At 46.0% G+C, this 27,277-nt stretch overlaps 2 protein-coding genes across 2 annotated transcripts in view; one reads left to right on the top strand and one right to left on the bottom strand.

Moving 5' to 3' along the window:
* LOC126546088 (uncharacterized) overlaps positions 1–27,277 on the top strand; it is a 153,271-nt gene that overhangs the window by 88,596 nt on the left and 37,398 nt on the right. The gene's annotated exons all lie outside the window — the stretch shown is intronic.
* Positions 1–27,277, bottom strand: part of LOC140215259 (uncharacterized) — a 97,606-nt gene that overhangs the window by 66,199 nt on the left and 4,130 nt on the right. The window contains exon 2 of the mRNA XM_072285909.1: positions 3,265–3,370. Within this exon, the coding sequence (XP_072142010.1) occupies positions 3,265–3,370 (106 nt within the window). The remainder of the gene's footprint in view (positions 1–3,264; positions 3,371–27,277) is intronic.

Raw genomic sequence — 27,277 nt, 5'->3', positions numbered from 1 at the left:
AAGGATCGTAACATCATTTTGGTCAATAATTTCTCGGAAGACTACGCAATCGTCGGCGAATAAGTGAATGTTAGAGGTCACGCATTGCGGCAAGTCATTAATATAAATGAGAAACAGGAGAGGGCCGAGCACTGAGCCTTGGGGCACGCCAGAATGAACTGGCTTCAAAGGGGAATTATAAGTGTTAGCAGACACGAATTGTGAGCGTCCGGTTAGAAAATATTCGATCCAGGAGAGAAGTTTCCTATCAATGTTGAATTTGCTTAATTTAAAGAGAAGTAAACTGTGGCAAACTTTTTCAAAGGCTTTTGCGAAATCTAGGAAGACACAGTCAGCTATAGAACGACGATCAAGAATTGTATGTAGCTTGTGTGTAAAGGAAGCTAACTGTGTTTCGCAGGAAAGAGATCGGCGGAAACCATGTTGAGCCTTCGAAAAGAACGAGTTGGCATCAAGGAAATTAACGATGTTTGTGTAAAGAACATGTTCGAGGATTTTACACGGGATACTAGTTAGTGAAATCGGGCGATAGTTTAGGGGTGAATTTTTACTCCCAGATTTATGAACTGGAACCACCTTGCCGACTTTCCAGTCGGATGGCAGCGTGGATTCATCAAGTGATTGTTGGAATATTTTGGATAGCATAATACTAGAATATATTTTGGTACTTTTTAAGAATTTCGCATTGATAAGGTCAATTCCTGGGCTTGAGGACACTTTCAATGATTCGATAATTTTTTCAATGCGAAGGGGTTGTATAATTACTGGATCCATTGTTAGAGAGTCAAAACGCTGCACGTTGGGAAGTGTTGTAGACGAGGCTATAACAAAATTACGGCAAAATACATCATTTAATACCACAGAGCAGTCGGCAACTGGAATCGCATCACCAGAAGAGTCGAGTAACGTGATTTCGCTATTACGGTCGGGGTGAATCGTTCGCCAAAACTGTTTTGGGTCAATACTGAGCATAGCTGGCAGAGTATTTTGTAGGAAATTATTACGAGAACATTTCAGTGCGGAGACATAAGCATTATTCGCTTTCACATATGCATCCCATCGCTGCTCGGAGAGAGAATGCTTGGCAGAGCGATAGAGCCGCTTTTTTTTGTTACGAAGTCGTTTTAAATTCGAGTTATACCAAGGTGCTGTTGTATGCGAAGAAATAGTGCGCATAGGTACGTGCTTGTCGATTAGTTCATGTACTTTTCTTGTAAACATATTCCAGTTAGTTTCGGTAGTACGGCTTTCAAAATCATCTAAGAAAACGTTGAGAAAGGTAGACAGTTCGTTATTAATAGCTTCAAAGTTGGCTTTACTGTAATTACGAAGGGACTTTTTGACTCGCCGGTTTATCGGCTGACAATACTTTACTTCAAAACAGAGCGTTAAATGATCGCTAATACCTGGCAGATACGATAAATCAGAGACCATATCAGGACAGTTCGTTAGTATAAGATCAAGCGTATTTGCCGTATTGTGCGATAGCCTAGTAGGTTGGGAGACAAGCTGATAAAGAGAAAATACCGAGCAAAGATTAATAAAGTCAAAGCTTTCTGATGAAAATGGTTTCAAAACCGGGGGCTCAGTAGACCAGGAAATGTTGGGAAAGTTGAAGTCTCCCAGGAGAAAAATGAAAGCGTTAGGATGACGTGCAATAACAGTATCAATGGCATCATGTAAATGGGCAGCAAAATTTGAGCAATTATTGGGTGGACGATAGCAAACCCCAAACACAAAGCTTTTATGGCAGGTGTAAGCGTGCGCCCATACAATTTCTAGGTTAGTTTTAACAGGAATATAAGAAGACGGAATATCTCGCGAAATAGCCAACATAACACCGCCTCCTACACGAGATTCACGGTCACAGCGATAAATGCTGAAGCTAGGTGCGTCATGAAATATTTCGTTGTCAGTAATGTTTGGGTGAAGCCAGGTTTCAGTGAGCGCAATGATAGATGAATTACACGTGTCAACAACTGATTCAAGTGACTCACGCTTATTAAGTACGCTTCTGACATTTGCCAAAAGTACAGACACACTGGGTGCCGGCAACAAACCACCACGTCCCCTCGCGCTTACCTATGATGATGCTTCACCAGTCAAGTTTGGCGCTGAAGGTCGTGATACACTGTTAGTTGAATCACCAGAAACGGGCGGGTTTAGCTCTTTAATGCTGCCGCCGGCTGCGTCGTACACGTAGCGTTTATTGTGGACAATGAGCTTGTTGTGCCGCAGCTGGAAGTTCGGTGACCCGGGTAAACCTTTGGCGAATTCAACCAGCTTCCTTCTAGCATGGCGAGTGGCGGCGGAAAAGTCTTCGGCAACTGACATTCTATCCTCTTTGAATTTTGAGCGTAATTCCAGCACTTTTTGTCTAGTTTTAAAAGAAGTAAACTTTATAATAACAGGCCGACATCCTGATGCTGTGAAAGTGCCTAAACGGTGTGCGCGTTCGATCTCGGATTCCGAGATGCTACTGCCCATCATGGTGGACAACACGGCAAACGCTTTCTGCTCGGTTTGTTGCCATGTTTCACGTGCGTCAGGAATACCATGTATGATCAAGTTTTCGCGTCTGGATTGATCTTCTAGATCGTCTATGCGATTCTGGATTGAAGTTTGCTGTGACGTCAGGCGCGTGGCAGTATCCTGCACGGCAGCTATGCGATGACTCATGGAGCTAGAGTCGTTGCTTTTACGTTCAAGGGTTTCAATGCGGTTAAGTATGTCAATGAGCCTAGATTCTAATGTTTCTTGGTTAGACTTGATTGTTTTAATATCGGCTATTGCAGTCGCTTGGCCCAATGAAAAATCTTTTGATAGTTCCTTGATGCTGTCATTTGTCTTTTTCAGCATCTGCATCATGACAGCTATCAGCGCGTGCTCCGAATCGCTTTCGGTTTGAGTAGATCGAGTGCGGGCGGGATCAGGGCTCAATGTCACCACAGCAGAGCAACAACAAAGAAGAATCAAAGCAATTGCACAAGGTTTCACAAAGCACCCGTGGGCATGGGAGCACTACCAAGCAGCGGTCGTCCGACCTTCTAGCGAAGATAGAAAAGCGGTTACACACCTGCGGAGCGTAGAAAACGAAGGGATTAGCCATGCTTCCGCGACGGCTGCTCCCATGCCCGCTGAAAGCACACGGTGGCGGCCAGGCATATAAATACGAGGCGGGAGTTGATTCCAGCGTCGATCTCGTCAACTTGATACCAGGGAAATTGGTGATCCGAGGCATGAATTCGTTGAGTGCGCGCGCACCTTCCAGGCGGTAGTGCTGCGCAGGGCTTTCGGTGAGCGACACTGTCAAGGGCGGGATGGCGGACGGCATAGCGACCACGTAGTAGACCACCAGGGTAACAAGGGCCTGCGGAGCGTAGAAAACGAAGGGATTAGCCATGCTTCCGCGACGGCTGCTCCCATGCCCACTCAAATGGTCTCAATGACACAGTGCTGAATAGTCGGCCAATCGTCGGCGGCAGCGTCTTGTCGGTCTCGTATAGACCATTTGTTACTATGCCTTAAAACACTATATGAAGTCAGACACGCGCTGCCACCACCAGCAACAGCGGGCCGACGCTGCAAGAAGCCTGCGTCAGCAACGGGTTTTCCAAGTGTCGCCCACAAGTAAGGATTGTAACGCAGTGGTTTACCCTAAGTGTAATGCAGGGATTTATCGATAAATTTGACAGCCGTCAATGCAAGGCAGCAACTACGTGCTTCACGGTGCAGTCCGGGTGAAGCCCTGGCCCTTTACTGTTTCAAAGTGGAGCTGCAGTCTTACGCACGTTTTCGGCACTGACGTCGAACTACCAGTAGTGTTTCAACGCGGTGCATGGCACGAGCGTTTGCAACAGCGCGCGTCCAGGAGCTTTTTTTTCGGGGTACTTTCCCCCGACATCTGGCCGCGCGTCCCTTCCAAAATGTTTCGCGTCTAATCCGCCAGAGCGCATGCGTCGTCGCGCCGTCAAAGAGGTGGATTACGGCGCGCAAGCAGGTATATGCTATGTGACATTTTTTTGCATTTCGCGGGCATCCGCAGTAAGCTGAAAAATAATAACACTTAATAGACAAAGTTGGAAATTGCCTAAGCGGACGTTTTACAAAATGCTCTAGAACTCTCTAACTGGACTTTTTTGCCTAACTTTGTTGCTTCATGAGTTGGCTAATTCATATTGACTAATTAACTATTTAAGAAAAATACTAAAATAGCGTTACACATACAAGACAGAGCAACATGCATTTGGTCGCGTCGTCTTAGAGTGCATCGGCATATGTTTAAACTCTGAGTAAAGTTAGCTGAAACACCCTGTATAAGAAAAAATGCGCTGGAAAGATAGAAAGTGGTTTTCCAAGTGCATCAACTTTTCACATAAAATTATGCGGCAACCGTACATGCCTCTATGCTGAAGTTAGATACGTAGTTGTGTGCGTGTGTGTGTGTGCGCGCGCGCAAGGTGTTTTTGCATAACTTAACATGTGAATGAGAAAATTGTAGAGCGACATGAAAAACTCCCGATACAGATTTCTGTTTCTCAATACGTGCCACATAAAGGTATTTTTCCAAGCGTGAAAAAAGCCCGCAAATACACGCAAACTGCCTCGAGCGGCCAGTCGCGCGACAATTTTGCGTGCGTTTTCGGGCTGCTCTCACGCTCGGAAAAACACGTTTATGTAGCACGTATTGAGCAACAGAGAGCTGTATCGGGAGTTTTTCATTCGCTCAACAATTTTCTCATTGACATTATTTATCTAATTATAACATTTGGGCAGTCGAATAATTAATGAAGATGAATTATCAAATTAGGCGGAATGAAAAAAAAATATTTCATTATCACCAAGCGACGTCAAACAATATTACGTTGGTTCTATCCAGCTACGTGGCATTCCCATATCTGTAAACTCTGGGTAAAGTTAGGTGGGACATCCGGCATAAGAAAACGTGTATGAATGAGAGAGTTTTTGAAGAAGTGCATCAACTTTTCAAATAAAATCTTGCGGCAGTCATAGATGCCTGTATCATGAAGTCATATGTATATATATATATATATATATATGTTTGTGTGTGTGGGTGTGCAGGGCGTTTCACGTAACTTCAATCACAGACGTATCTACTGGGCGTACAGGAGGCGCCCAACCAGTAATGTGAAGGGGCCACCACCGCTTCCCCACTGTCTGAAGTGGGGGAGGGACCAAGTCACGTAATTTGAACCATACGCGTATCTACATGGTGGGCAGGCGGCACTGTCCCCCTGCCCACTCGGTAGGTACGTCTGTGGTTCAAGGAACGTGAAACAACACCCTGTATAAATGCAATGGTGATTCGGTGATAAATAAAACAGTATATATGTGCAATAGACGCACACATACACATGTACGTGTTTTTCACATATACTTCGAAACTCAATATTGCTCCATAAGACTCAATGTTACTGAACAATAAGTTAACAGCATTTAGTGAACAACTTTATTGTTGTGAACACTCAACAATGGCTCAACAATACTCAATTTAATACAACAATATATCAACAACATTTAGTCAACCACTTTATTGTTGGGAGCTACTCAACAATGGCTCAATAATACTCAATAACATTCAACTATATGACAACAGCATTAAGTCAACGACTTTTTGTTGTGAACTACCCAATAACTTTATTGTTGAATTATTGCTATATGCTTTCAATAATTGTTGAGGTATTGTTGAAACACTATTCAGTCAACAATTCATCAACAATATGCCAACAATATTTCAATAGTCATTTTTATAAGCCACTTTTGTTATCCAAAATTTTGATGCAGTTGGTGTTTATATGAAATGGCAAATAATATCAACGGTAGAGCAGGATATTTTCTTTGCCTGTAAGACAGCGATCCCTGTTTGAAGTTTAGTGAATTCTCTGGAGAAAGGAAAATCATGCACTAATTTTAAATTTTTGCACGTTACTTGCCTTCGCCGCATTCGTCCTCTCGAACTCAACACCCATGTTTGTTATTTCTTTTCTCTGCCGCAACTATAGCGACCTCTATAAGCGCGGTAAACTAGCAGGGCTGTCAGTGACCTGCCGAAACTGCTTTTATGTGCATCCTATGCTAGATGGTACAAAGTTTTTTTTAAAATTATTTACCGAGCACAAGGACACCCGCATGCTTTTAGTTACTTTATCCATCGACAAGAAATAAAATATTATTGAAGGAAAGACTTCACAAATGAGAAACGAATTTCTACGTTTTGATAGTGGAACATACAAAACAGCAGCTGTTTTCTTAGCTGCGCCAAATTAAAAAACATGCCTGCGGCAGATAGCACAATCGTAAACCTTGAACTAAGTTACTAGATCAGATGGGCATTATACTTCAATAAGAAATCAGACTAGTCGATTGAGTAATGCATATAATTGCAGTAGTTATCTTTTTAATTAATTAATTTACGGCACACTATAAAATTTACGAATTGCAGCCATTGAGTTGGCAAGGCGTATCCAGTCGTAATGAATTTTCACAACGGCACCAGTTTTGAGATATTAATTTTTAAAGTGTGCGATGAAATACATGGGCGTTCCAATTACCTTTGTAATTCAAGGCATAACAAGCTTTTTTTTTTTTAAATTCAGTGCGCTTCCACTCTGTGAAGAAGGGTGACCAGCGAAACTGTGTATGTGGGGCCCTTAATGGCGAACTGCACCTTCGCCGCAGGTCGGCCCGGCATTCACTACCTTCAGGATCGGCGCACGTAAGGGGAGTTTTGTGTCTACACAAAGACACGATCCTTGGGCAACTAGCCCACAAAAGCTTCGCTGTACAGTTAGTTATGTCTTTGTGTTTGTTGTTTAATTAATTAATATAATGACAACGACCAACGAGGCTGCAGTGGCACGAGCGCAGTAGCGCCAAGGGGCGCGAACGAGCCAATGGGAGAAGGCGGCGATGCTGGAGCCAATTCTGATGACACTTTTGTGTCTACGCACGGACACGATCCTGGTGGAACTAGCCCTGCTTCACTGTAAGTAAATGGAACAGCAGCTTATTTTTACCGCAAGTTGGACGGCACATATCTCGACACCGGTATCATCTTTAGAATTCAAGTCAATATGCCTTGCAAGCTCACTAGCTATCATTCGTAAATTGCAATATGCGCTGAAAATAATTAGTAATAAAACAAATGGTTAAAAAACGGAAGAGGGCGCCTGTGTTGTCGGCCTTCCTCCCTCGCGCGCGCCATATTGCGCCGCGATCGCCGGATCTCCTCGCGCATACGGCGGCGACGCTGTGGCCGCGGACGGAAAGTGATTGCGACGCCAAGAATGCGTCCGGAGTGACCGTATTGACGCTTGGAATTGTCTTTTTCGGGTAAGCGCTTTTCACAGTCTAACAAATGTTATCGCTCAGTGCGGGACGTGCCTGCATGTATCACAAGTTTCTGGAAAGTTAGACTGTTGCATCTGCTGTCTGTTGTCACCGAACCTTGTCTAATCTGATTGCATGTATGCGTGACGCGAATGGTGTATAACTTTCCGGAAGACACATGGGCACCAGCGATTACTCTGGAAAGTTCGATGGCTCGTGTATAAAAGCCGACGCGCTTGACCGGCAGTTTAGATTTCGACGATCGCCGACTTTGTTCGCCGCTATCGTTGTGCTTTAAGTGTAGCCCGTTTTTGTCGGCACAGGTTCGCCCAATAATGGTTAGTTTCGTTTTATACAGTATTGCTACTGTGTTTTCTACCGTCGCTATCACGTGACAATATAATTGCTATCGCAATAAAGTATTTCACGCAGCATGGTATTTAACAGCTGCCAGTACGATGTGGGACAATAGGTACGTACGATGAAACCACTTGGCCACTGCTTCCGATGATTCAGCAATGGTATGCTTGGGTTTATCAAGACACCACGTGCATTTGCACGACTGTGTTTCAAAAATCTCCTTGGCGAACAGTGTTACGCCATGTGTGGAGAGTCAAGACAGGCATCAATCGAAAGCTGAGTTTGCAGACCATACAAAATGCACCGGCGATTACGATAGCCGCTGTAGATTTATCGCCGTGATCGTTTTCCTGTCGAAAGTTGCGTACAAAGTATCGTCGTTTCCATAGGCTTGCATTGCTGAATCTTTAACGACTATGGGAAGAAAATTCTGGCTTTTCACAGCATAAACACTGCATTTGTCGAGTGTGGCTTGATCATTCAAGAAGCTCTCTGTCACCTGTCCTTTTCAATAATCTACCTGCACTTTGAATTATTTGCGGAAAACACGGTTGTTCCATCGAAAACGCGCTAGCTTCGCGCCGCGGTCGCTTGGCGCGCTAGTTGGTACACACCCAGGGCTGCTGGAACGTCAATGATGTTCACACAGGGTGTGAGACCCATGAGCTTGAAGTAAATCAACTTGGTCACATACTCGAATAAATTGAAGGCACGTTTGCCTTCGACGAATGCCAGCAGTCCTTACACCCATCCAATAAAATCATCGCGTGCGTGTCAAAGAATACAACCAGAAGCTACAGATATTCTTATTATAGTCGAAAGGAATGCGTTTGATTTTCTACTGTGCTCAAATCGTTGAAATGTAGCGCCAGTCGCCCTCCCGGCTACCAGCGCCAAAGAAGGGCGCCCTCAGTCAGGGTGCGCGCGGCCGAAACACACTCGGCCTTGGCAACCGAAACGACGGTAATTTCTTTCTAGGCCGCTAGGTGGCGCCAGCATGAGAGTAACTCTAAAATCCCTCAATAATTCCAAAGTATCGACAGGCTTTCATCCAGCCGACGACGCCAGTGATAGGCTGAACGGTGACATGTGACCTTGCTCCGCCCCTTTGCCGCAATGAAAGTTCCTGCGCGCCGGGCGAAGTGCGCGCGTTTCGCCCAAGGTCGATTCAAACAGGTCGCGAAGCTTCGGGCGAAAAGCGGTTCAGTACAGATTGTCACCGACATCAGCATGGGGGTTTATGGGAGCAGCGATTGAAGCGCGACTATGTTTGGAGGGAACAAACATTGGGAAAGAAAAAAGCGTTTTTTAATTGAAACGAGACACAGTTAGATTCATTCAACGAAAATGAAATTCCTAGTCAACTTTATATATTCGTGACGAGTTAAGAAAATACAAGTTTAATTTTATTACTAGTAGTAAATGAATTTCTTTTCACGCCCACCGCTACAGGGGGCGTTGACGCCACTATCACTCGCAATGCAATGCACGTCTTGAAATGGGCAGAAAGGCGCTTGTAAAGTTCACCTGTTGAAATGCGCCCCCCTCACAGTTTGTGCTTTCTTGCTTGTCGAAGTTTGTCTGAATTTGGTGACGCGGGTAGCTTCATCGCTTCTTAATCTGTTCAGTCAAAAGTAGTGAGTTACGACCGCCAGATAATTGTGTAGTTGTTTTTGTGCTACTGCGCTGGCCGACGGGCTTGGCATCCGACAATAGGATCAGCACTCTGCACCTAAAGCTTTCGTCGGCCTCCAAAGAAAGTATGTTCTTTGCAGGGATGCTATGACAACCGTACGGCTGGGGTTTTCCTGCATCGCTTTTCACGTTGAAAGCTCGAAACGCCCATCAAGTCGAATGGCGGGGCATTTGAATATATAGCTCCAAAGGAAGGACAACAAAACAAATTTCGCGCCTTCGAAAACAAGATGACGTCACTTTCGCTTATAACGGACATGGCGTCACATTATTTTTTCTTCCGCCGGAAGTGTTCCCACCACATACAGATGGCGCTAAGCCCCATGAACCGCCGATGGACCGCCATGTTTTGAACGTATGGGCTCCTATGGAAGCTTCGCTACCAGGTATATTTACCTTGTTTCGCCTGTTGTGCTATGCACATTGCTGCGATAATTTCGTTCCGGGAGGGCCGAAATGCCTTGTTGCTGTCCGGTTGGGTGCCGAAACCGGATGAAGGATGGCAAGAAGTTATTTTGCATCCCACGCGGCAACCAGAACCTTACCAGAAGAAAAGTACGGTTGCACAGAATTTGACGGAAGGACTTTGAACCGTCGCTAACTGCACGACTATGCGAGGCAAGTAACGTAGAGCGATACGAAGGTGCGATAGAAAGTATACACGTGCGTGTGTCGAGCTGTGATAGTATTTCACTCGCGTGCATGAATGTTGACGGCCGAAGTTTGTGGTGAATATTTATTTTAGTTCGTTATGAGCCCGCTGAATAGCTCAGTATGACCTAGGATGTGAAGGGCTGAAATGCCTTGTTGCTGTGCGGGTGGGTGCCGAGATCAGACGGAGGACGGCAAGAAGTTATTTTGCATCCCGCGCGGCAAACAAAACCTAACCAGAAGATAAATGTGGTCGCATAGAATTGGACGGACAGACTGAACCGTCGGTAACTGCACGACTATGCGAGGCAAGTAACGTAGAGCGATACGAAGGCGCGAGAGAAACTATACACGTGTGTGTGCAGAGCTGCGATAGTATTTCATTCGCGCGCATGAATGTTGACGGCCGATGTTTGTGGAGATTATTGATTTTAGTGCATTATGAGCCCGTTAACTTAGCAAGCGCAGTATGGCCTAGCATGCAAGTAAACAGTGTGGCAGAAGCGCATTAACTCCCTGACAAATATCCGCATTGCGTTACGTGCGCGATTTCAGCAAATTTCAGCAGCGAATTCTTCTGTTATACTTTCCCGTGTTTGTGCGCGCGTTATTAACTGCGCTTCACAATATGTCCAAAAAGTCATCCAACACTGCATATCCTAATCGTATTTGGCGCATTGCATATGTGAATAAATATATTCCTATGTGCCTGCATTACTCTGCTTTTGAAAACAAATTCTGCATAGCCACTACTATTGACCATCAAATAATAAAGTGTAATACAATATATCAAAGTGCATTACATACAGCTGCGAGCTCATTCCTTCCAAGTTTCCCTTACACGCGAAGATTTTTCAATAATCGGCGAAGCCATTAATTTTACTGATGAAAAACACACAACTGCAAATTAACATAAGAAAAACGCCAAAACCGATACACGCATTGCCAGAAAAACACAGTGCAGTAATAACTCTTACGGGGCTTTAGCGTTGCACGGAGGCGAAAAGGCATAAACACAACAATGCGCGTCATGATTCAAGTTTACGTGGCGACGTCGCACGGTTCACGAGAACAGTTAACCGCATTCACACACGCGCACACACTACGCTCGATGTTGGTGTGCCGCGAGATTAGATCGCTCTGCCAGCCCGAACACGATCGAGGAGACTCGCTGACACGATACCGTCGCTTCAGAGTGTCACGACAGTTGCACTGCCTCGTAGCATTGAACCGCAAGACACAACAGTCATCATGTACGTGTGTGTGTACACACACACGTACACAAGATGTTTAGTTACCGTTAGGGTCGCACGTTTCAGCGACCTTATGTCGAAAGTTTTTCGGTCCAAGCGACTGTCAGCCTTCTTTTTTACACGAATTCTTCGTTCAAAGTAACCGCTATGTGTACGCAGCAGACTTACAAGCAAAATAATTAACAGAGCAAACGGTATTAAGCGCAAGCAATCACCAAAGCTCGCGCGGTGATTGAGCGCAAACGAACGAAATGTAAACATACGGAATCGAGGCGATCAAGGCCTCATTCCGCTCTCTTGAGCGTTTTTCTTTCAGCGCTCATTTGAAATTAAAGGACTAGATTTAGAAGTTCGGGCCCTTGTTTCGTTTTACACCACCGTCAGGCACCAGTAGGTTTTATTTCCGCGCGTGTGCAGACATTTTTTCGCCTCACGAATGCCACGGCGCCGCGGTTTAGCGTGGGCGCCGTCTGCTACAGGAACTTCCTAGGTGGCGCGCGCGGCAGATGTCGCTACCTTGAAAATTATAGAGGGACCTTAAGTAACTCTAAAACCTCTTGATAATTTGAAAGTAGCGACATTCACCTCCTCACGGCGCTTTCCTCCTCGATTCTCCTCGCCCACCGGCTGCGCACGACGCGCTTTTCCTCCTGGGCTCCCGCGGACGGGCCGCAGGATTCTATGGAGGAGTGTTATTTTGGGCCAGTTGCGCGCCCCAGTGGGGTTGAAAATTTTGAGAAATGCCAATAACAGCATCGATAATGCTGGAGGCAACGTTTATGAGGAGGTTGGTTTTTTCTTAAAGCCGTATGAACGGGGTATACCGATGTAAAGGGAGCTTTGAGGCGAGTTCTATACTCCAGACAATTTTTCTGCCTCATGATCAGATGCTTTACTGCGTGCGTCTGATCTAGTATTGCTTGTGACACATCCCTTTGTGTGTGGCTTATTAAGCGAAAGCCTTTGACCTCTGTTTCAAGGTCCCGTTGTGAGCTACAGAAAATATCACGTGACCGAAGGCGGGAAGCGAACCAAAGCATTTGGAGCCGCGTATAAGAGATGCTTAATGATTAGCAAAGTAATGATTGATTAGTGATTGGATTAAGATGAATTCGGGTGTATTAAGGAGGATTAAGGCGGATTAAAGTCGATGAAGGTGCATTAGGGTGAATGAAGGTGGATTAAGGTGCATAAAGGAGGACTAGGTTGGATTACGGTCGATGAAGGTGCATTAGAGTGGATGAAGGTGCGTTGAGGTGCATTAAGGACGATTATAGAGGATTAGGGTGGAATAAAGTGCATGAAGATGGATAAGGGTGGATTAACACGGATTCAGCTGCATTAAGGAGGATTATGGTCGGCTAGGGTGAATTAAAGGGAATGAAGGAGGATTAGGGTGGACTAAGGTAGGTGGATGTGCATTCGTGTGGATTAAGGTGAATTAAAGACGATTATAGTGGATTAGGGTGGATTAAGGTTACCTAGGTAGCATTAGGGTTGATTAAGGAGCATTAAAGTGTATTAAGGAGGGTTAATGTGGATTAAGGTCGATGAAGGTGGATTAGGGTGCATTAAGGAGGACTTTCGTGGATAATGGTGGATTAAAGTGAATGAAGGTAGATTAAGGTCGATGAATGTGGATTCGGTGGATTAATGTGCATTACGAGGATTATGGTAGACTAACCGGTCTTAATACTCAGTAAACCCTAATTAACCTTAGTCCACCCTAATCAACCTTAATGCTCCTTCATCCACTTTAATCCTGCTTAATACTTCCAATCCACCTTAATACAACCTAATCAACCTACATCTCCCCTAATGCACCTTAGCCTACCCTATACGGTCTTAATCCTCCTTTATCAACCCTATTCCATCATAATCCGCCTTAATCCTCCTTCATCCACTTTAATCCTTATTCATGCACATTAATCCAACTTAATCCTGCTTAATAGTCCAAATCTACCTTACTACGCCCTAATCCACCTCTATCAGACCTAATCCAGCTCCATGGTCCCTAGTCCACCTTAATCTACCCTAATCCAGCCTAATCGGCCTTAATCCTCCTTTATCAACCCTAATTCACCTTAATCCACATTAATGGACCTTAATCTTCCTTCATCCAATTTAATCCACCCTAATCCTTGTTCATGCACCCTGACTCACCCTAATCGGTCATAATTCCCTTCCATCAACCCTTCACCATAGTCCGCCTTAATCCTCCTCCACCCACCTTAATCTTTATTCATGCATCTTAAGCATTCTTAATGTACTCAAATCCACCTTAATCGTCCTTAATATCCTCTTATTAACCTTAATTCTCTCTAATCCACCTTATGTCAATCACTAATGATTCATTAACTAACTTGTGTAATCATTCGCTTATACAGGGGTGGACATGCTTTGGATCACCTCTGGTCTTCCTTGGGTCACGTGATAAAAGACATGTTTTTTGCCGCAAATGAACACTCACAAAAGGAAGACACATAGAGACAACACAGGCGCTTAATCACGTGATACTTCCAGTTTACAACGCAACCTTGAAACATAGAGATCTAAAGGCTTTCGCCTTAAAACTTCAAAAAAAAAACAACTCAATGTTGTCTAGCTAACGCTCATCACCTGCAATACCACGGGTATACTTGCCATTAAATTTTTTCAGGGCGCGAAGCAGAATCTATAATGCTGCACTTCCGACTGAATAACAACAGTTGGCGAGGTGATCGAGCCGCCCGAGAATATTAAGCATACTGAGGACAACCGCAACAAAAACGCTGGTGAGCAGGCCGAAAGAATGAAAAAAAAAAATGCAGCATTACGGGATGCTTTGCTACGAGCTATAAGAAAGACGCCTCAGCTCGCAAACAATGCGGTTCTTTGTCGGAACAAAGTTCTTTCGGCCAATGTCATGCAGCCACTGCTTCCTGCGCAAGCCGTCGCGCTTTCCTTGTGGTATCACAAAAACGGCATAACCATCTTCAGGCAGTTGCTGCAGTTACATGCGCGACAGCCTGGCTAAGCGCTAGCACATAGAGCAGGAAACACCGCGTACTACGTTCGCTACGCCGAGCTATAGCCGAGCTAAAGCGCAGAGCCAGCCGTGCTAAGGAGGAAAATGGCGCGAACGAAAAAGAAAAAACACAACCAAAACTCAAGACCCGCGCGTTTCCAAGGGCAACGGCAGGGAGACCAATCGTCGTGCAGAAAAACGGGGGCAAAACTGGTTGCCGCGGGGGAACGCGCGAGGGGCGAGGAGGAGGCGAGGAGGTCGCGCGGTGGCGGCAAAGTTCAAAGAGTGTCGCTACTTTCAAATGATCAAGGGACTTTAAGTAACTCTGCGGGCTTGATCTTTTCTGGTCGCCACAAACAGCGGAGTTTCCACTCCTAAAAGTTTCTTGCTCCGTGCGGAAGGCAAGCAATGTTTTCAAGGGTATTGAACGAAAATTTCGCACACGTAAAGGGGAGAATTATGTGAGCGCATTTTGACTGCCGAAACCAGCCGTATAATGATCGTGACCAACAGAACTATCGTGCCTGCAATTATGTCAATGACCGTTAACATAGTGTTATTTAATACCAACCGTCGTTCACAGCAGCTGCTTGATTTCAATATGTGTGGTTCAGACACGTAGATTTAAATGCATTTCAAACGTTCACATCCGCACGTTTTGCGCGAAGCTTATTTTTACGATTCATTCATACTGCAGACTAAACAGCTGGTTCGTAGCAACAAATTTGCCACTAGAAACAGATTCAAGATGCAGGAGCTTCTAAACCAAATTTATTTCGTACACGGGAATGAATGACCAATCGCTGCTGGCAGCTGGGCAAGAGTGATGGTTCTTGTAGTCTTGGGGAACATAAAGCAACTTGAAAGGCAAAAAAGCTATTAAGTGTAACAACAGGTTATTCTTATTGCACTAATCACATCAAGATGGCAAACTTGCAAAGTAATTATTCACACATAAAATCCTGCATAAAAGCAGTTTCAGTGATAAGTAGACACAACCGCAGAAACATGTGCAATATTCAACAACTGTGCTTTGTCTGATAACTAGCAGAAGCCTGCGAGTCTTGTAAATATAGAACGAAGTAGTGCAGACGACAACCATTTGTATGTCTATGCATGACCCTTTATCCCAACATGAAACTACAGGACATTAAGGTCAATTTAGTGTAACACAGTGCTTATTAACATAAAGGCAAAATTTTACATTTCGACTAAGGCCGATCGAACAAGCAAGATATTGCGGACGGTAAATGCTGAGGCCGTCTCATAAGCGCGAGCGCCCCGCTTACTAAAAAACAATGAAGACTACCACTTCAATCAACGCCAACAAAAATAAAAGAAAATACAGGGGAGAGAAAAACCAGAGGGCAAATTTCATCAGCTAGCACTTACTCTGTTTTCTACACACTTTTCTATTGTCAGAAATATCGTACAAGCAACGCAGCGAATTTGGGGCGAGTTGGTAAGTTAATGTTCTTGGCGTATATGTGTAGCGCGACACAGACGTGTTTTTCCATTGTTGTCCCGCGTCTGTGTCGTGCTTCACATATACACCAAAAATCGTACACGTGAACAGCCTCTCATGCCAGGCGCACGGACCTCAGCGTAAACAGTGAAGACCTCAGCGTGGCAGTGAAGAAAAGAGACACGAGGAACTCGTTTGGACCGCACCGCGTCGAATGTGCACAATGCCCTCAGGAGCTCCCGGGTCATCGCCACATTAGCGTCTAGACAGCGCGACCCGCGCAAGCGCTTACCTAAGTTCAAGGTACGGCACGCTGCGTTTCTACTATTTCTGAAAAATAAAACCATGCAAATATGTATAGCGGACAACTTGCGCAGTGCGTGCAGAAGCAGAGCCGCATTAATTAAAGTGCACCGCAGGGTCTAGGCGACACAAGAGAAGTGGTCGCACGTCAAATCAGCACTTGTGTGCCCGCCGCGATAGACCCGTGTGCCCGTCGCGGATTTGACCGAGACAGCCGCATTTCGACGGGGGCGAAATGAGAAACTCGCGCACTTTGATTTAGGGACACGTTAAAGAACACCACGGTGCTAAAATTGATCCGGAGTGCGCCACTACGGCCTGCCTCATAATCCGATTGTGGTTTTGGCACGTACAGCCCGTAGTCCAGTTCAAGTTTAATGCTTCTGCCACGATGCGATGTACCATGTGAGGCAATGACATTGCTCTGCCCTCTCAGAGCTTATGAAATATGGCGCACAAAAACGCCTCAAGCAAACACGTCTCCCTTTTCTCCCTTTGTGTTTTGCTTCACGCAGCCTCATTAATGAAAGAATTGAGTCTGAAGTTATACAAGAATTCTGCTTCTGCTCTATCGATGCGAAAGTTGTGTCAATAATAGTAGGGGATAATACAATAGTATCAGTGTTTTATAGACCGTCAAGCGGTGACGTATGTGCCCTCCTTGAATTTTCCGAATCGTACCTCACATTTGTTGCTATGCATAAGTATATGCTATAATCAGTGGATATTTTAATATTGACGTGCTCAAGTCGTCTTCTAACAGTGTCAGTTTCGGTGTGCTTTGACGCTCCTGCGGATACACTGGTGCAACTGAGATACCTGCCCGTATCGCACCGGCCTCTGAAACGCTCTTGTTTATCACCAACAGTGACATGTGGTATACAGGAGCTACGCGTGCTGCGATGGCCTTCTCTGCCAGAAAGCAGTTCCCACACAAACGGACGAAGGATGTTAACCGCCGGCGCACGGGACATATGTAGTACAGAGTGGAGTCGTATACATAGATATGCGAATAGCGCGCAGCAACTGTATTTAGAAACATCTTGTACAATATACGGAAAACCCTTTCCCTTTAAAGAAGAAAGAATAATAAAACCAACTCGTGAAGTACATGCTCGCGTTAGAGAAAAAGAAATTGTATAAATTGTTGATTAAGATTGCTTCAAGAAGTACAGAAATATATGAAATAGCTGCATTCGAAATGCAAGACCAAGTTATTACGGAAACTACTTCGAATGCACAGTAAACCGTTTGGATAGACTTTGAAAAAAAAATAACATCACTAGTTTCTTCGATCGTCGGCCATAGGACAGTGGAGAGGGTTAGTAAGAAAAGCCGCGACTACGTGGGCGGTTCAATGCATTCAATGGGTTTTTCATCGAGCAGTTCCATAGTCGAGTAGATATGCCTATACTAGCTATTAAGAGGCAGTCACTGACCATATTTTTTTAGAACCAGTCGATAGGAACGAAATATTCGGCATATTTTCTGAATGAAAGTTAATGACATTGAGGTGCTTCCTGTCAAATACGTGATGGATCTCATATCTGATCGATGAGTAGCAGGACTTCCGCTGCGCTACAAAAGCATTTTGCCCCAAAAAGCAAAATTAATTTTCTGTAATTCTCTGTTTTTTGTTCCTATTTAAACTACTGTACACTTGTGTGGGCCGCGACGCGAAATATAACCTGCAGAAAATATCCATAATACAAAAGCGCTTACTGAGGATAATCTATGGACTACCTTATGGACACACAACAAGAGATCTTTTCGTTCAGGTTGCTGTTGTTAATATATTTAATTTGTGCCAGTACAGCCTAGTGTGTAGGTACAAGGCGTAGTTAAACAAGTGCCAGGACAGCTTTTCTAATCTTGCGTCGTTAAGCTTATTCCAATCTCCGTATCCACACCGTCACAAAACTGACTGCGTTTTACCGTCTACACGGACTAACTACTGATGGGAAATTCTGCACTACCAGGTAGTTACCCTTCATACTAAATAAATGTATCGACGCGCAAGTTAGTTCTCCGGGCACCAATAATTCGGTCAAACGCAAATTGGTCGTGAAAAAGAATTGTGACCATAACCACTTCCATTTACCCACCTTATCCTACACCTTATACAAATCTGCAACCATTTGGGGCTTGCCACACAACGATAACCGTCATCTGTATTGTGCGCATTTCCTTTCTTTAACGCTGCGAGTCCAGTACTTCCAAGTCATGAACGGCATGCACGTTATCAGCATGACAGAGCATTCTCGACAGGAAAGTAGCGAGCGCAGCGTTTTCTAGAAAGGAAACGTAAGCAAGACAGATGACGATTATTGTTCGGTGGCAAGATAAGTCCTAAAGGGTGTAAAATTGTTTAAGAGTGTATTGGAGCTGATTTTTGCGTTTTCCTTTTTTTTTTCAACGACATCTCCTGTGCTATCGCAGCTGTGCTTATACACACATATATATGGGCGTTTTCAAGTAGGTGTGCACATGCGTATCTTTCTTCGTTCAACTGCAGATGCGACATCATTGCGCTCGTGCAGTGTGCGTGGCCTCTTGTAACGGGAGCAGAGCGGCGCTCCACGCCCTTCGTCATCATTTCTTGTACTGATGGGAAACATACTTTAAAGGGAAGCTGAAAGGTTTAACATCTGTACATAATGGTTTTGAACCCTCCGAATTCGAATATCGTGTCGTAATTGAGCGAAAGAAAGCGCAAATATAATTTATTTCGACGAAAAGTGCAGCAGCGGACACGCCCAGCTCGCGCGTTTCGTTTCCGCCTGTGATTGGTCGGGTGCCTCGTGACGTCAACTCTAGTAACCGACCGCTGCCGCTACACATGAAGCGCGGTGCCAGGTAGTTTGGTGCCGTTTTTCTGAGACGGTAATGGCAAATTTAGAGAGACTACGTTTTTCTGAGGAGTTCGGCGTTACTCCCTGCATGTACGAGCCGATTGCGAAGAGCTGGCCTCTCGAAGAAGCAAACGATGCTGGTGCGAGCAGTGCTTTCGACGCGAACGAAAGCAAAGTCTTGGGATCTCCTCGTGTTGGAAATGCTCTTTGGTGAGTATGTTTTTTGCAAAGCGATCTAGTGATCTCGCCGATCTTTCGCCGATCTAGTGAGCTCGTTTCCGGTCAAACAACTGTACTGTTGTGTTCCTGCATGCCTCCTCGTGGAACGTAAGCGGGGATGCGATCGTCGGCATTTGTGCGCTGTCCAAAGCTGTCGGCAATCTACAAAGATGGTTTAAACGCGTGAAAAGCTTCCCGGTTCATGCAGTACGTGTAGTGACCTTCATCTGTTGACTACCACTCACGTTGATTACTACTCACGTTGACTACCACGCACGTTGACTACCACTCTACATACACGCAGACGCAGCAACAAAGGAATGCAGGGTCGATCGAAGGAGATTACGATGGCACGCACGCAGAAACAAGCGCGGTCAGGCACGGTCGCGGACGCTGCGAAGGAACGAAACACTAGAGTTGATGTCACAACACCGCGGTTTCCGGTCTCCACTCGCATCGTCAGCGTCAGCAGCAGCGCGCGGCATTCGACGGGGGGCGGAGCTACAGCGCAATTTCAACCGACGATTACGTCGCTCCTAATTGAAAAAAAAAAACACAAAAATTTTACCTACATGGTTTATAAGGTTCCCGCATCCGTATATGAGCTTCTTATTGAATTCGACCGACTTTTGAGCTTCCCTTGAACACTGCATCGAGCACTGCGAGCCGATCTTTGTCGGCGTCGCGCGCCCTCATTCGCGACGTGTCGCACGAGTTTGTCGTGCAGCCAAGCGCTCCTACGACATAACATTGGGCTGGGACTTTCAACCACGCCATCGTCGACTGTGCCCGCGCCGGAGTCAAGTTTTCGCTGTTGCGTCAGTTAGCTTTCGTCGACTCACCACCTCTGCCTGCAAACGTGTGTGTTGCCACCGACATTGCGACACAAGACTGACTGCTCTGGTGCCTCTTTTTTTGGGACGTCCCTACTGGCTCAACCGTACTTTTTATTCAATCTGAAACTGCTGTCCGGCGCAAGCGTTTGTGGTTCCTTTCGCCGTACTGACAATTGGCGATACACTGCTATCTATGTTTGCAGTCCGTTTCCCTGCCCCTCCACATTACTAGCAGGACGAGTGGCTTGGCAGTGTTGACGGAGTCGATCCCTTTTAAACATATGTCGTTCCGTATCAACCGTCATGTCTTCAGATTGACACCATTGAAGCTCTACCTTCGACCATCCATTACCGACGTCTTTTCTCGAAGCGTCGACGCCCACCTTACGCAGCAGCAATGTGCACAGCTTACCTCCTTACTCGAACGCATTAGCGCCAACTTCGATTGCCTACAACATACTTTGGGCCGTATTACAACCGTCCCTCAAAACATCGACACTACTCTCCAATTACTTTGCGTCAGCGAATATATCGTGTGTCAGCCCCTGAGCATCGCATCATCTCGGAACAAACTTATGACTTGCGCGCCGTCATACTGTCCTTGAATAGCCCATGAGCCTCACCTGCTGTTCTCGTAAAGGACGGCTCAATAAGGTTCCGCGTTGACTACTGCCTGCTGAACAAGATCACGCGCAAGGGCATGTATTCGCTGCCTCGCATAGACGCCCTGGACTGCTTACAAGGCGCCGAATTCTTTTCTTCGTTAAACCTACGCTCCGGCTACTGGCAAGTCCCCATGGCTGGTATGAATTCATTGTCATGCCACTCGGGCTCTGCAACGCGCCTGTCACTTTTGAGCGCATGATCGACAAGATCCTCTGCGGCTTCAAGGGGCAGACGTTCCTATGTTACCTGGACGATATTGTGAATATTTTCACATGACTTCGGGATGCATCTTCAACGCCTAGAAGCTGCCCTCACTACCCTCAGTTCCGCTGGCCTACAACTAAATTTAAAGAAGTGTTGTGTTCGTGCTCAGAAGCTGCTTATTCTTGGCCATGTCGTCTCCCGAGATGGCTTCCTTAGGAATCCAACAAATCTACTCGCCGTTTCCTAGTTTCCTAAACCGAAGACAATGAGATAACTTTGCAGCTTCCTCGGCATTTGTTCATATTTTTCTAGTTTCATCCGTAACTTTACATACATCATAGCACCTTCTCCACAGCAGCCGCGACCTTCCGGCATGGTCACCAGCATGCGACAATTCATTAACCACACTCCGTCACATACTTACGTCACCTCCGATCCTGCGAACAGACGCTAGCGCGGTTGGCTCCGTGCTTGCTCACCCTAAAACTGGATTTGACGAGTACTTCGCTGCTTAAGCCAGCCTGGCGCTCACTACAGCCGAAGCCAACTATTCAGTTACAGAAAAAGATTGTCTACCGATCATATGGGCCATACGAAAGTTTCGCTTTTGCTTTAAGGGACGCTCGTTTGACGCAGTTACAGACCATTGTGCGTAATGTTGGCTCGTCTCTTTGAAAGATCCATATGTGGTCGACTCGCCCGTTGGGCATTACGGCTCCAGAAGTGCGACATTCACGTCATTTACCGATAGGGACGCAATGATTATGATGCAGATGAACTTGAAAAATGGGTACCAGTGAAACACAAAGGACGCGCACACAAGGGAAAGGCACGGAAAACAGGGGGAAGGCGGCAGATGGAAATTCAAGACGATGAGCAAAACGAGAACAAAGTGAAAGCGGAAGCCAACGTTTCGACAAGGGGACTTGAAAAAGACAAGTCCACTCGTCGAAACGTTGGCTCCCGCTTTCACCTTGTTCTCGATTTGCTCATCGACAAGGGAAAGGCGTTAGACACAGACGGCCCAAGAGCTTGTGCTAATGCACCTCATTTCTTCTCAATTTGGCGCTTTTATGTGTTTTCTGCTCTCACATGAGCGAGCCGGCGCTTGTGTGTGTACCATCGCCTTCACGACATGCAAAGCGTGGTTCCTGTCACATTGCCTGCAGTGTAATTCACCACCACAAGAAGTCAGCGCGCTGTTTGGTGTTCTAGATCCCTCACCTGTTCACTGAAGACGCATATGCAAAATCCTCAAGTCGGAATACTGGGGACAGGCGAGGCATTTCAAAGACTGGCTGAAGTCTATATGGATTGGACAGAACCAGCTGTGGGTCCACACGAGTCTTTTTGAGGATCTGTCCACCATGCGTGCAAGCCTGACTTAGTTTTATTGGCACTTGCTGCGTCCCCACCTTCCGAAGAAAAAGAAGAAAGTGCCGCATCAGAATAGTATTGTTGTACCATAATGGCACAACGCTACCACCGCCTGTGCATGCCCTTCTCAGTAAGGGACCCAAGTATAGCCTCCCTCCACGTGTTGGGAAGCATGAGCTGCTTGCTAAAGTTCAGGCAGTCGCAGGCAAGGCCCCACTACATGAAAAAGACCGATGCCATTCTGAGGGCGTACATTGTCTCATGCGTACTCAAGACCAGTTACAGGAAGGAAAGAAGGATAATTTCCCTCTGGTGGTAAACCATTTCCGTCAAAATCGGCTGACCTTGCTACAGTCAGACAAGGAATGTTTTGTGATTCAGCGCACCGACTGCATCAATGAAAGAACCTGCAAGGCGAAGGAAAAAACACTTTAAGCCTGCTTCGACGAAAGCTGCCTAAGCAAGGAAGAACTACTGAGTTTGCTAGAGAAGTGCAACAAAGAAAATTTGGCTAGGACAAAATTAAAAAAATTAAATTATGGGATTTTACGCGCCAAAACCACTTTCTGATTATGAGGCACGCCGTAGTGGAGGACTCCGGAAATTTCGACCACCTGGGGTTCTTTAACGTGCACCTAAATCTAAGTACACGGGTGTTTCCTCATTTCGCCCCCATTGAAATGCGGCCGCCGTGGCCGGGATTCGATCCCGCGACCTCGTGCTCAGCAGCCCAACACCATAGCCACTGAGCAACCACGGCGGGTTTGGCTAAGACAGTGGGTAAGTGTAGTAACGACCGGTTTCAAGTCTTCTTCACAGTGAAGACCAATAAGTTGGAATGTCCACTCAGAGCTGTTGTGATAGAAAGTGAATCTTGGCAAAAAACAATGAGCGCCTTCCTCGTCCTTTTCCTTCCACATCATCATCATCACAATCAGCCTGGCTATGCCCACTGCAGGGCAAAAGCCTCTCCCATACTTCTCCAACTACCCCGCTCATGTGCTAATTGTGGCCATGTTGTCCCTGCAAACTTCTTATCTCATCCGCGCACCTAACTTTCTGCCGCCCCCTGCTACGCTTCCCTTCTCTTGGAATCCAGTGCGTAACCCTTAATGACCGCCGGTTATCTTCCCTCCTCATTACATGCCCTGCTAATGCCCCCATTTCTTTTTCTTGATTTCAACTAAGATGTCGTTAACTCGCATTTTTTCCCTCACCCAATCTGCTATTTTCTTATCCCCCCCCCCCTTAACGTTACACCCATCATTCTTCCTTCCACAGCTCGTTGCGTCGTCCCCAATTTAAGTAGAACCCTTTTCGTAATCCTACAGGTTTCTGCCCCGTAGGTGAGTACTGGTAAGACACAGCTGTTATACACTTTCATTTTGAGGGATAATGGCAAGCTGCTGTTCATGATCCGAGAATGCCTGCCAAACGCACCTCAGTCCATTCTTATTCTTCTCATTATTTCAGCCTGATGATCCGGATCCGCGGTCACTACCTGCCCTAATTAGATGTATTGCCTTACCATAACATATATAGCATGAATAAACATAACACACCCTTAAGCGGGGACCAGGGAAGCAATTTGGCACCTGCCCACCACCTCGCAAGTCTACCAGCAGAAAGGGCCCGCACGATATTCAGCGGAACTGTCTTCGCGCACTATGCCTCTTTCAGGTCAGGTTACGCACCTTTGGCAAGATCTTCGATTCCTCCATGGTGTGTGAGCCGTACACAAGTAAACCTGACAAATCCAGGACTTCAGAAAAAGTCGGACTTGCCAGCATCAGCACTCAAGGAACGCACTTTACTTATCTTGTACAAGAAATACAGTGGCTGCACACACGTCTCTACTGATGGCTCAACTACATCAATCAGTTCCAATGGCGCTGTAGTTATGGCGTGCAGAGTGACGATACAGGCGTACAAAGTCTGTACATGACTTGAGGTTGGCCAGAAGAACTCAAATAATAAATTCAGCGTCGAATGGACAAATTAGGTGCATTAGCGCAAGCTCTTGGGCCAGCTGGTGCATGATGAACTTGAAAACGGGGGTACTAGCGAAACATAAAGGATGCGCACACAAGGAAAAGGTGTTAGACACGGACGCACGCTGGACAAACTTGCATCGAATGGAATGGACAAACTTGCATCGCAAAGATGGATGTCATTCTGTGAGCCTTTCATCGACGAAGACCTTTGTCTCACATATGGAGGACTGTTCGTGGTGTCCGTGGAATCCCTCAGGAAGGCCACCCTTTCAGTTCTTTGGCCCTTCACTATGCAAAGAGATTAACGTCGCTGAAGATTTCTGCAGGAGGACTGCTGGCGAAACTAGTTTCGCTGGAATATCGACGCTCCACCACTCACTGATTTCACGCGACCCTGCATGGACAGACCTTTCTCCATGGACGAACTTGAAGATGCGCTTGTTTTGTACAAGCGTTCATCTTCACCAGGACCCGATGGTATAACCTACCGTGCCCTATGTAATCTTGGCGAACAGGTTCGGAAATTGCTCCTGCTCTTGTTCAACAGCTCTTGACAGAAATGTACGGTTCCCCAGGAATGGAAGACCAGCCGCCTAATTCCACTGCTCAAGCCTGGCAAGTCGCCTGTAGACAGTGCATCATACCGACCAATTGCGCTTGCCAGTTGCATTGAAAAACCAGTGGAGAGGCTAGTTCTAGCATGGCTAGAATGGTACCTCGAACATTACCTTGTATATCCAAGTGCAATGGCTGGATTCAGGCGTGGCTGTTATTCCATAGACAACGTTATCAACTTGGGGACCTACGTCGAGCACCAGAAGTCCTGCAAAAGAATATCCGCTGCCCTGTTTCTGGATGTTAAAGGAGTATACGATAACGTAACGCACGAAGTGATTTGCAATGTATTAGAGGCAGTAGGACTTGACGGCAAGATCTGTTTCTCGATTAGTTGCTATATTCATAAGAGATCCTTATTCATACCTACTGAGGACTCGCACGACATTTAGTGCAACTGTCTTCGCGCGCCGTGCCTCTCTCAGATCAGGTAACGCACCTGCCGGAAGACCTTCGATTCATCCATGGTGTGTGAGCCGTACTCAAGTAAACCTTACAATCTGAGGACTTCAGAAAAAGTCGGACTTGGCAGCATCAGCACTCAAGGAACTTACTTTACTCCTTTTCTACGAGAAATACCGTGACTGCGCACATGTCTATACTGATAGCTCAACTACGTCAACCAGTTCCGGTGGCGCTGTAGTTATACCAATAACGGATGTAATAGCACAGTGAAATACCGCACATACAACGCCCACCAGACTGCACAGGCTAAAACCTTCACTTCAACTCAGACCTCCGGCCAGACTGCACCGACGCGAAACGTCTCTTCCGTGTGGTTTGTGGCCGGGAGTTGCCTTCATGGAAGCTTCCTTAGCACTAATTAGAACAGCTGATAGTCCTGCACGGGATATTTGCGGATGCGAGGAGAACACTGACCACTTTTTGTGCCACTGTCCTCAATTTCAAGCGCAAAGACAATCTTTGTCGAACACATTAAGGAATCTAGATGATCGTCCTCTGAGTGAACAGGCAGTACTAGAGCACCGTTGCCACCGATCATCGACTCAGAAGGCAGTGACGGCACTTTTGCGCTTTCACGAGTGGCTTTGACTCAATGACTGTCTGTGCACGCCTCTATACTCTCTCTATCCCTCACCCGCCGTGGTTGCTCAGTGGCTATGGTGTTAGGCTACTGAGCACGAGGTCGCGGGATCGAATCCCGGCCTCGGCGGCCGCACTTCGATGGGGGCGAAATGCGAAAACACCCGTGTACTTAGATTTAGGTGCACGTTAAAGAACCCCAGGTGGTCGAAATTTCCGGAGTCCTCCACTACGGCGTGCCTCATAATCAGAAAGTGGTTTTGGGACGTAAAGCCCCATAATTTAATCTTTTTTTAACTTTCTCTATCCCTTCTCTCTCTTCCCCTTCTCCCTTCCCCCAGCTTAGAGTAGCCAACCAGACACTGGACTGGTTAACAGCCCTGCATTCTTAACATCCCCCCTCTCTCTCTCATTGTCGTGTGTGTGTGTGAAAACATTTATTAAAATGAGGTTCAGAGGCTCGACTCGCCAAGGTGGCCCGCTCCCACATTGGCACTGTCAGGCCAAGTTCTTCAGCGACATCATGGGTCCTCTGGACGGGCCTTAGTTGGTCTCGAAACAATGGGCTTTAAATCCTTTTTTTCTCCCACTGGCCCCATTCTTCAACGAGGGTGGGGAAGGTCGCAGGACACCCTGCCAGCATATGTCTTATTCCAATGATGCCATTACCATCTTTGCAGACCATGTTAATCTGCCTCTGTGGATATATTTGATTAATGTGGTATGGCGTGGGATATGCACCTGTTTGTAATAAGACCACCTGAGCCCTGTTCCGTTTTGAATGTGGCCATGGGAATCGCCTGCGTCCTAGATAGTAATGTTTGGTAATGTCATTGTAAGTCATTAAATGATCTCTATATTCCCTAACTTGACGGTGAATGGCTCGGTTACTGTCACGCTTAGTAAGTCTTTGTGCCAAGTCATGAGCAACCTCATTGAGGTTTACCCGAGTCTCGTCCACTTTCTCCATATGCGCAGGAAACCATGAGATTTCAGTTTTCATAATTCTAATGTTTTCTAAACGTTTAGGTGCAATTGCACCTACGTAACCTTTATCAAAGCCCTTTATAGCGGCTTTGCAATCAATATAAAAGCAGGCCCACTTATTACTCCTGATGACTAGAGGAATTCGCGCTTGTTCCGCCACCATGGGGTCCATGGAAAAATAGTGATAGGGTCTTGCACCTTCCCTTGAGAATTTGATGCAATGGCCCTGTATGCTTTATACCTTTCACCCAGGCAGCACCAAATATATCTGTGAGTTGGTTCTGCTGCTGTATTTCCTGCAAGAGTGCTTTATAGCCTTTCTCCTTTTGATATCTTCTGCATGCATGTTTCTGGGGAAGGGGTTGGTTCTGATCTTATTCCAAACTTCAATCCTTAATT

The sequence above is a fragment of the Dermacentor andersoni genome, chromosome 1, assembly GCF_023375885.2.
Source record: "Dermacentor andersoni chromosome 1, qqDerAnde1_hic_scaffold, whole genome shotgun sequence".
NCBI classification, from domain to species: Eukaryota; Metazoa; Arthropoda; class Arachnida; order Ixodida; family Ixodidae; genus Dermacentor; species Dermacentor andersoni.
This window is presented reverse-complemented; position numbering and strand designations above follow the sequence as displayed.